This window comes from Psittacula echo, assembly GCF_963264785.1.
Source record: "Psittacula echo genome assembly, chromosome: 4".
NCBI lineage: Eukaryota > Metazoa > Chordata > Aves > Psittaciformes > Psittacidae > Psittacula > Psittacula echo.
Window position 1 is genome coordinate 82,910,144 of NC_137738.1, and position 11,596 is coordinate 82,921,739.

Below are 11,596 nucleotides of genomic sequence, written 5' to 3' on the forward strand. Positions count from 1 at the left end.
GTGGAGTGGGAAATGCCATCTGCCTACCCGGAGCGAAATAGCAGAGCTGTAGCTTTCCACTCACTTTGGAGAAGAGAAGCAAGAATGGGAAAGGTAGTAAAGATGCTCAACTCATAGTGTAGTTTACCAAAAAATACTCCAAAATTATAAAATAGGAGATGAGGCCAGAACCAGCCTTCCTAAAACACTTGGGAGACACCACAGAGTTAACAAGATGCCTGCTTAGTTACGGCACAATGTAGGGACCCAAACTAAGTTCTTCAGACCTCTGTTGAAAACCTATGAAATAGTAAAAATAGCTCTGAATAAAACCTCGATTGAACATTATATGCAAATCTTTAATGCAACCTTTGATGTTTCCAGCTATAAATGAGAGTGAGGATGAAAGTGGGAAAAATGTTATTAACACAGGCACTGAAGAAAAGAGGATCAGAAATTAAAAAGGAGGGGGGGGGGGAATAGGAGAGAAATATAACTCAGAAACTTGCTCCTACTGTGCATGATTTTCCCAGCTGCTGGAGTTCTACTGGAACCTAATTGCCTTGCCAGTGTATTTTATTATTCTCTGTATTTCTGCTTTTATTTTATAAACCCACTCAAAGTTACAGTTAATAACTGAAAACGAAAACACGCAGGCCAGCTTTCACAACGAGCAGCTATTTTTCTAATGGTCATTGAGTAATCCGGCTCTCATAATCCTTCATCTCACAGGAGATGTTTTTAACTTCCTTCCGCCAGAAAGAGCTTTAGGTAAAATGCCTGCTGTTCTTACTTCTGCCACACCGTGTCAGTAAAAGCTCGGAAACTAGTTTGAGTTACCAGGCTGAAGGTGTTGGGAAAAACTTGTGGAGGCTTTCCCCAAGCGAGAGCAGTTCTGTGATAATTAAGCGTGTTTCAGAACTCATCCTCCAAACATTCACGATCTCCCACACCCAAAAACCCTCGCACGCAAGTCCCAGCAAGGACTAAACACAAAAAATTCAAATCAAAGTTAAAACTTAAGACAGAGGCTATTAGGAGTCCATCAAGAAAGTTTCATATACCTCATTATATCCCTGATGAAAAAAAACCCAAACAACACTCTATTACGAAGATATGGTGTGATTGGTATTTTTCATGTATACATTCAGTCCCTGTTGGTTTAGTGTCTTGAGGCGTTTTAATTAGAGTCTGAAATGCCATTTATTAAATTATTCATTGTACCTCAAGCTGAATGTGAAAACAATACAAAGATTCCAGCTGGCATAAAATGCAGCTGCTTGCCTCCTCGAAGATTTATGCTGTCTTGAGCATATTAAACATTGTGCTGCAGTCCTTCCGCTGATGGACTGCAGGTTCAGCTGTCAATTTGTTTTCTATGTGTCAACCCTAAATCATTTCCCTAACATTCCAGAAGTCTTGACAACTTCTTATTCAATGGGTCATCTTCCAGTGTGACTTCTTGGCCAAAATAGAAACCTAATTTCCATAACCAGCAATACCTGACATTTCCTTCTATAAATGAAAAACACTACCTCTTATCTCATTTTTGGTGAATAATAAAACCCAGATGGAAGTAAACAAAGAATGATCGTTTTTCATACGAAGCTTTGCTAATTCAGTATCACAATTGTTTGACTAAAATATCACAATATGGTCATCCAGCAGTCATTTGGAAGTGATGTTGTGATTATAAGCGCTGGTCATTAACATCTCCAAATGCAAGCTTCCAAAGAGCTTTACTCCTTCACAATATTTTGTAATCAAACAGTGATAAAAGAAAGTTAAATAGATTTGAGTTACACAATATGCCCCATTCCTGAAAGTGTTCAAGGCCAGGCTGGATTGGGCTTTAGGCAGCCTGGTCTACTGGAAGGTGTCCCTGCCCATAGTGGAGGGGAAAGTCTGGATGGGAACCAGATGGTCTTTAATGTTCCTTCCAAGCCAAACCACTCTATGATTTCATGATTCTTTATTCTCAACCTCCTAGCCCAATCTTTTCCCCCTGGCAATAATTGGTTCTCCATATGGCATTCTCCCCCTTGTTCTTTTTTGGTGATGACATTATCTACTGTGAATCATGATCTGGGTGGCAGGGTGTCAAGCAACACAATCTGACTGAAAGGAAGGCTGAGTAGATAGGTTATTTAATCTTAGGAGAGCTAGAGCCCCTGTGGAAACACTGAATCAACACGCCTTGCTGGAAGGAAAAATGCTGTCACTGAAACTACTTTCATTATGAATGATTCCTGATTAAGGATTCTTCTGAGTTAACTTGAGAGTCTAAAAATTCGGTGTGAAAGACTAAGCTTATTTTATTTATTTTAGGAAGGTTTTCCATGAGTCTTTCAATAACTTTATTGATGATCTTGATTAAGCTGTAAGAAGTACTTTAACTAATTGAGAGGATATTTAATTAAGGGGTTTTGAAACCACCAGTGAGAACAAAAAATCTAAAACAAGCCAATCTTTTCTGTGAATAGGGAGATGATATCTACTTCCTAAACTGTCCATCTCTTTCCCACTATTAATCTCTAAACTCACACATTACTTCATTTTTTACACAATTCATCTTATCTGGAAAAAAGGAGTCCAACATAAGACCAAGTTTATATTGAAAAAGGTAATAGAAAGAATGACAGAAATACACTTTTTATACAATGTTTATTATCAAGCAAATATTGACAAAATCATACAGCTGGCAATAATACCCAGCAGATAAGAAATATACTTGAATATGTGATGTGACAGCTGAAAAGGTGGACAATATTCTGGGCTGCAGACACAAAGGAATTACACAGCCAGCCAGTGAGGTGACAGCTCCTCATCAACAGGACATACTAGATATGTCAACAGATCTGGAAAAAATCATGGAAGTATGACAAAAGAAGTAGGTGGCTAGGTCATGCTCCCTGGGTATCACACATAAACAAGTATATATATGTATGTGCTGGTTTTGGCTGGGGTAGAGTTAATTTTCTTCATAGTAGCTGGTATGGGACTGTGTTTTGGATTTGTGCTGGAAACAGTGTTGATAACACAGGGACATTTTAGTTATTTCTGAGCAGTGCTTACACAGAATCACTGCACCCCAAGAGCTGGGAGGGGGGACAGCCAGGACCGCTGACTCCAACTGACCGAAGGGGTATAAACCAAAACATTGTAAACCATGATTTGATTTGCTGAATAACCGTCCCTTCAAGTGTTAAAAAAGCGTGTAGGTGTAGGCTCTTAGTGACATGATTTACTGGTGACTTCGCAGTCCTTCATGATCTTAAAGGTCATGCTTTCCAGCCTAGTTGATTTTATGATAACATTGAACATATGAAATCTTAAAGTATTGTGTTTAATATCAGCTTTACTGAAATGCACTAATGGGAAACCATCTTCCACAAAAGACAAGAGTCTACATAAATAAACCAGATATACAGCTACAAGTTTGCTTGCAGCAATACAATCTCTGAGATGTTTTCTAGCTACCAAGTGCTCTATTGTATGCAGGCTTTTAAAAGGTCTTACAAGAACATGAGTTACTCATGTTCTCCAGCCCACTTATATATTTTATGTACTGCCTTATTATTACAGTGATAGAGAAGAATACAAGATCTAAATTCTGCCCGCTGGAAAATAATCTCTACAGATTAAAATAGAGACTAATAGCATGACCATCTAATTGGCACAGGACTCACTTTCTATCTTGTTCATATTACATAATTTTAGGCAATTAACAACCTAATGGAAATGGGAATTATTACCAGAGGATCAGCTATGATATAAGATATGGCTGTCCAAAATGCCAGGTTTCATCAACTCTGGATGAAGTGCAGGGTACCGACACACAGTTTTCCTGAGCTAACTGCGCTGATTATAGATTGGCTTTAAATTGTCCACCATACACACACAAATCATTACATTACAGGTATTAACTGGCAACCCCAGCCACCTTTGCAGAGCTGACTGTACTGAATGACCAGTTATTTCATAATCACATTGATACACTTTTTTTGTCTATCCACAGTAGCAATAAAAAGCTTACAAAATCCTTACACACACTTTGTGCTAGAGATGGAAGGACCATAAATATAGCTGTCATACTGCATGACAATACAATAAAAAGATTTCACACTCCATTATGATTCAATTTAAACCTGCGTGACTTATTAAAATCAAGGTGTGCTTCACAGATGAAATGCTTTGCAATTTTGAAATAATATGATTCAAAATGCATCTGTCAGTGTATAATGGAGTTGCACCAGGAAAAACCTTTCCATGTCCATGCCTGTTTCTAATATAGATGAGAGAATGCCCTCTTTTTAGGCTACACAAAGAAAAACAATTTGCTATGCTAGTAAAATGCTACAACAAATATCTTTTACAGTACGCAACTTCTGAATCTCTATCATGAATCCACATTGCCAATATAATATTTCCAAACTGAGCTAAAATCCTTGCAGTCTTACTGCACTGAGAACCAGAAGCGAGAACACAGTTCTGTCAGGGCTGAGTGCACCCCCAGGCTCTGCAAGCTCTGCCCCCTCCCCAGGGGTTAGCTGTTTGTAGTGGAGGACAGCCCTGGTACAGGGCAGCATGTAAGCTGGGTTCACGCTGCTGGGAACAGAGCTTTCGGAGAAAGATGTGAGATGCCTCTTTTGTGGGTCACCTCTTTACCTAGGAGCTGCATTTAAGCTCAGGCTCTTACTCTTAGCTCAGGCAAAGATGACATTGCCAGCATGCGTGTGCATTACTGATTTTGATTGTAATTCTCACCCACTGACTTGACTTTCTGGCTTTACCTCAGACCTGCTTCATCACTATGGATTTGTCTGGCAACTGCTGGGAGGTGACTGAACCCTGGTAAACATCATCAGACCTACCATGCTCTCAGGCACTGTGGTACTGTGTTGGTGAACACATTGCCCTGTCAATCATGCTGCTGTCTTCAGCTCCTGGCTCTCCTTCCCCTAGGGAACAGTCCATTCTAGCTCTTCTCTGGTGGATTCCGCTTGTGAGATATACAGTAAGTAAACCAGCTGCTAACATAAACAAAACAGCAACGAAAAAAGGTTTCACTTGACATGCAACACAGAACATAAACAATGCTTTACAAATAAAGAAGCATTACAAAACCTTCAAGTTTTTCTGAAAGATGGTGAGTGACAGGAAGTGACAACAGCTTTCATTTTATTTGGTAATGCCCCAAAGACATTTCTGGCTGAAGAGTAATTCACTGACCTAAGGGAAAGAAAGATGTGTTAGCCTCTCTTCAGCTCCTGACAGCGAGGGCTTTACTGGTTTTAGTGGCCTTGGAATTGTGCAGTTGCTGAACAGCTCTGCTGAATTGCTTTCCTTCTAGAATCTACAATTCTTTCCAAATATCATTGAAAACATAAAATCAATAAGTAGCCAGCATATCCTGCCACCATCAAGGCTGCATCTGGTTTGGGTCTGAATAGCAGAGCTGGTCTTCAGAGCTATCACTCCAACAGCTTTGAGAACATGTAAAATAAAATGGGATAAATTCTTTAAAGGTTTCACATGTTTATCAGGAGTACATCTTGAAAGTAAAATGAAACTAAAACTAAACCAGCAACAATAAAGTTTGTTATTTGCTTCCTAGGTAATCTGTCAAATACATGCTGGTGTGTTTTCCCTTGCCACCAACCCCCACGCCATAATGTTCTGGCATTGCAGGGGAATTCTGACTGATTGGTGATAGTTCTTCTGTAGGACCTGCTCAATAGCCAGTCTTTAAGTCAGATAAGAGATTTTTAAGTCAGATAAGAAATTTTTATCAGCAGTGCCATAGGCAGAAGAAAGAAAGAAAACTGGATGGCAGAGTCCTAAAGTTTTAGTTTCCATGCAAATGTAGCCTCAGAAGTAAGAACAATAACACTAGTTAAAAGTAGTTACAAATTAAACAGAATATGACTCCATATGGAAAGGAATCTATCTTTTGTTTCTCTTTCAATACCTTTTAACGGGTTTTGACCTCTGAGATCAAGCACTTTTCCACTTCTTCAGATTCCAGTCCTCCTCCTTTATCACAGCATACTCTTGTCCTTATGATGTTAGAAGACAAGTAGCCAAAATGCTTATTATTTTACTCTGACTGAAAAAAATACTATCCAGGGACATTCTTTTTTTATCCAACTGTAAGGGCAGCCTCCAGGCAGATGCAACAGTCCTTTCTTTTAGAAGAACTCAAATGAAAGTCAACAGAATTTGTATTAACATTCAAGACATCAAGCATCTCTTGCAGCTCGCCTTCCTTCAGTCTTGGGCATTGCCCTTTTTCAGAGTTGGGTTCAATAGGTCTGCACTACCCACACTAGGCAGAATTGCCTTTTGACACAGAATGGTAAAGGAAAGTAGAACTCCCCACTGGACTGTCTGGTCACAAAGCATACAAAGTGGAACTAGTTACACATCTGGATATAAGAATCTAGACAGAAAAGGGCATAATTTCAAATCAGCTTCATCTTTTAGTGCTTTACTACATCTCACAAGGATGTGAATAAGTCCCTTGACAGTGATCCCCATATTATGCAAACACCAATGTACTTTAGTTGTTTCTCACAATCTTACACAAATTGAGCTTGTACAGTCTGTATCTTGGGTAGATAAAATGTATATTGTATCATTTCCTATGAGTGTATCACTTCTTATCTTTTTAAAAATGAGAAATCCATTCTAGCTATTATTCATCCAAAAGATAAAGGTGACTGTCATGCTCATATTACAAAAGGAAAGCCCTTTCAGTGCCAGATTCCCAAAGTAATCTGGATAAAATTAAATGTAATAATTTAAAATGTGATTAAATGAACTATGCCTCATCTACAGTAATCAAACAGGATTCATGAAGATCATGGCACCATTTAAAAGAATACATGACTCATCCAATTCTACCAACACATGCATGTATGCCTAGACCTTAGTATTCACTTTTAAAATAACAACAGAGCAGCATTTGAGACAGTTGCCTATTGATAAACATTGACTCTGACTCTGGTGTTAGAACTGTACACAAAACTTTTCTTTTCCAGTCCTAAGAAAATAAGTAAAAATCAAATGAATGCTGTTGAGCTCTATGAGTCAGACTATGAACTCTTTGAGGAAAGAGCCACAGTTAGGTTCTGTACAGATCTCAGCCCAACTAGCAGTTACTGTAAAACAGATAATAAATAATAGAGCTATCCCGAGAAGAGTATTTCTCTGTCAATTAAATTTGGTTTCATTCTGAGCTGGAAAGAAAAACAAGTTATCAGCAAATTGTGCAAGTAAAGAACATTTCTGAAATCTCTCACTGATGTCCTACATGGTCTTTTAGCCTTGGAAGCCAGCAGTGCTGAGGACTTTCAAGCTGGGTGCTGGCAGGTTGTCTGTACTAAGGATCCCAGCTTCTGCCAGCTCTGGGGAGGGCTGCCGAGAGGCCCAGCAGCCCAGCTGGTGGGACACCAGAAGGATGCTTGTTCTGCCCTCAGTCTTTGGTTAAACCAAGTGATCTCTGCTGTACATTTTGATTTTGATGAATGCATGTTCCCGGAGGGAAACCATCTCATTAGAAAAGTTCTGACCTATGCAAATGAGTAACTTAAATGATGACCATTTCAATTCTTTACCTATATAAATGGAGCTAAACATATGGAGTTGTACAGTACTTCTTAATCCCTTGTGGTCTTATTCCAGTTCTTAACTGTTGCAACTGGTTAGCATGGAATGATGATGTCAGTAACTAGAGACCTCCATACACCCTTCTGTAATAATCTAGTTTTTTATTTTTAAGTGATGTTTTTAATGCAATGTTTTCAAGTAAAGAAGAAACAGGTATTTACTCTACAGTCAACATACATTCTCCATTAAGCAAGTCCGACATTTTGCACTAGCTGTACAAAGAAGTTGCAAGAGTTTCATTGCTGTGCAGGGGTAAAAAAAGCTTTTGGTCTTGTTTGCAAAACAGGAAGTTCTTACCCTCAAAGCCTATGCTTCTAGTGATAGTGACTGAGTGAGGAGGAAAACAGACAAAGCATACTGGTCTTATCATCTGCATTTCAGATTCCCTGAATGTTCATGTAAATATGTCCTAAAACCATCTTAAAAACTGTTTCTTTTCAGTGGCTTGCACAGAAATCTCTGGTGAGCAGCCAACATGGACACACAGGAGAATCACTGACAAGAAGCACTCAAATTCAATAGTGGAACTTGCATTTAGATGCAGAGACTTGCTAACAGTTTTCATTTTAGCTGGTCTGTGCTGCAGCTTGGACAGTGTGTGTCAACTCTCCTAATTAAACTGAAAGCTAAATAGCAATGCAAACCTTGTTACATGCTACTATAAGTAGAATTCCTGCTGTGCAGCTCACTCAAGAGCCCAGTAGATATCAATCAAAGTTCAAGTTTCTAATCCTACCCTTGTCTATTAATTAACTGTCAGAATGCTTCAATCTAGTTTATTACTAATATCTGAGGGATGTGCTGTGCCTTCCACTTGCACAGATGTTATTGCTGGGACACGAGTCTCTTAATCTCATGTGAATACACAAATCAAAGTAAGAAGCAGAAATGTAATTTTTCAATGCAACATAGGGAAGAGTCTTTCCTGGATGCTTAAGTGCCATTTGAATAGGACATGAACAAAACAGACTTCACATGCCACACATGTCCAGCAGCACTGGTCAAACATAAGCAGAGGAACACAATGCATCATTAAGGATAATACCATTAGCGCTATTAAGGATCATACCATAAGCACTATTAGCCACTAAAAATCACTTCTGCTCTGTTTCAAGAAGGTCCATAACTAAGTCCCAGATTAACCTCGAATATGAATTTTTCAAGCAGGAGAAATTTGCTTCTCAGAGACTGTAATATTTGCATTGGCCTATATCAGATTTTCACTAATAGTCAAAGTTTCACAAAAATGCCTTTGGAAAGAGCATTAGACCACATCCATTTCTCTCCTCAAAATCATGTGAGCCTGCAATTAGTGCAGTAAGAGCTTTCTTGCATAAAGATGAGACAGTGTTCAGCTAACGAGCACCTGCACCTGCAGACCCCACAAACAACTTGCTGGTAAACAGAAGCAGTTTGGGTGGGTGAGGTCTGTGTAATACACAAAGGCAGTTTAAAGAGCAAACAGCTCCAGCAAAGCAGTCCAGCAAAAGCAGAGGTGGGTGAACAGCCAAATGTCAGCTTCCATCCCAAGCAAAAAGACAGCACACACAAACGAAAGGAGGAATGGCTTCACATAGCACAATTATCATCCCTGTTTGCAAGAACACAGAGAGGAAAGCTTTTCTCCTTGTGGCTTCAGAGGGAGGGTTGAGGGGGAGAAGTGTATACAGGGTGAGAGCTTCTACGGCTTAAGATTTGACCTTGAATCTTTTAACGGCAAGAGGGCATCTTGTTTACAGAATGGCGGAGCGGGGGCCAAACAGGTAAACACAGGTAATTCTCCTAAACCCGTCTTTGCTGAACAGCAGAACGTAGGACACTTTTCTCCCTAGTTTAAAGCACAGACTCTTTGCGAGGGCTATTATCTTTACATTGTCTGTCAAGCCGGCTGCTGAGCAATCGACCGAGCAAACATGCTCAAGGTTCTGAATAGCTCTAATGTAACCTCTTTGGCTGAAAACTCACTGTTTTTGCCAACGTGCATACTGGATGTTTACAAGCAGTTAGTGCAACATTCCAGGAAAATAAATAAATAGCATCATCAGTCTGTTGGAAGTCCGCTGGAAGAACAACCAGCCTGGCAAAATGTTGCCTATGGCTGCAGTCTTACGTGTGTCTTGCCTTGGGAAGCCGAGAGAGCCGGCAGATGACAGCCCTGGCACGCATGAATCCTTCTGAAAAACATGAATGGAAGACCCGTATGGCGGGGTGGGCGCGGCAGTGCGCCACTTCGTTCATTGCAATGGCACTGATGGAAATGAAACATGCAAATAGCCGTGACTCCCGCTACGTGCGTTATCACGAAGTAACCGGCTCCGGGCGGCCTCACCGCACTTCTGCTCATTCATAAACGCGGAACTGATAAAAAACAAACGCCTTCCCCAGCAAACCGCAGGGGCACGGCTGCAGGAAGGAGCGGCGGTTGTTGCGGGCACGGGGCAGCACAGGCGGGGACTGTGCACACGCGTGTCCTCCCCACGCAGCCAGTACCGGGCGGGAGGAGGTGGGGGCCGACACAAGCGCCTTTCCCGACGGGCCGGCAACAATCCCGGCGTGGGCCGGCCCGCTCGCAATCACGCTTCGCTCGGGAAGGAGCACACCGCCCACCGCTGTGCCTGTGCCTGCTCCCGCTTCCCACCAGCGCTGCCCTGCGCTCTCCGCCACACTTTGCCGCCGCGCACCCCCCTCCCACAGCCTATCTTCCCGGATGAATGGGAGAGCGGAGGGGGCGGGCTCCCGGCGCCGCCTCGATCTCTTCTCTCAATGAGAGCCCGGCAGGGCACCGCCCCGTTCCCCCATCGCCATCCCCGCTCCGCGCCTTCAGCCCGCTGGGTGCTGAGGGGAGCAACTGCTGGTTCTCCGCACGGGGCGGGCGCTGTCCCTCTCCCGTTGCCCCTTGCCGCGGCCCTGATCTCTGTCCTTTAGAAAAAAACCCGCGTTCGCCCTGCTCAGCCGAGCGGGCAGGGGCTGTGAGGAAGCAGCAGCTGAGAGGCGGAGCCGCCGGCCGGGACTGGCAGGCCGGGGGGAGTGAGGGGTGTTCAGCACCCGGGCCCGGCGGACAGGGGCGGGAGCCGGCCGGCAGCCCCCGGCTTCCCCCACCGCGTCCCTCCGGCGGGCTTCGCCGGCCGCTCTGTGCCGCCCCCACTCCCGAAGAGAGCGGCTGCCTCCGCAGCCCCTCGCAGGCGCAGGGGGAAGCGGTTTTCACGGCGTCCCGCCTCAAAGGCCCCTTGCGCGCAGCCTTAACTTTCCGCCGCGGCTGGCGGCACCCGCGTTTCCAGCGGGGAAGCGAAACCGAACCCCTGTTCCCCGTAAAACCGTGCAAACCGCACCTCGGCAACGGAGAACGGGAAGTTTGGGGGAGCGCGACTCACCCAGGACATTCCCGACGAGTGCCACGATGAAGACGACGATGTAGCCGGCTATCAGTGCCCATTCGTACTCCTTGGGATGCAAATACTCCTTCCAGAGGTACCTCAGGAACTCCTCGTCGTCGTAGTCGGAGGAAGGGCTTAAAAGAGCCTCCCGTGTCTCGTTTAGCTCCGATCCGGTGGTCCAATTCCTACACGGAGGGGAACCATCCTCGGGCTGAATCCCGGACATACCTGATGGTTGGTCCTGTGGCTGGGAAGAAAACCCAAACCACACCAAACCAAACAACATATGCTCTCAGAGCATGCAAGCTTTCTCTCGCCCGTCCATCGAGACTTGTGGTTGCCAGTGCGAAAAGCGGGGTGTGGGGAGAAAAATGACGCGGGAACTTACGGGAGCCAATGCGGGAACAGGCTGGGGATCCGCGTCGGTCCCCAGCCAGCCCTGACCAGCCTTTTTCCCGGTCGGGTAGGGGGAGCAGCCTCCGTGCACGAGGAGGCTGCTCCCCCTACCCGACCGGGGAAGAGTCTGACCAGGGTGGGTTGCATGCTTAGGGAGCCAAACCGCACCTGCCTCC

General features: G+C 43.5%; 1 protein-coding gene across 1 annotated transcript in view; it reads right to left on the reverse strand.

The window, feature by feature from the left end:
* The window catches only part of HCRTR2 (hypocretin receptor 2), a gene marked incomplete at both ends in the record, with an annotated part of 33,879 nt that extends 22,629 nt beyond the window's left edge, over nt 1–11,250 (reverse strand). Inside the window, one exon of the mRNA XM_080615848.1 lies at nt 11,022–11,250. Coding sequence (XP_080471974.1) covers nt 11,022–11,250 — 229 coding nt within the window. The remainder of the gene's footprint in view (nt 1–11,021) is intronic.
* Nucleotides 11,251–11,596: the final 346 nt, after the last annotated feature.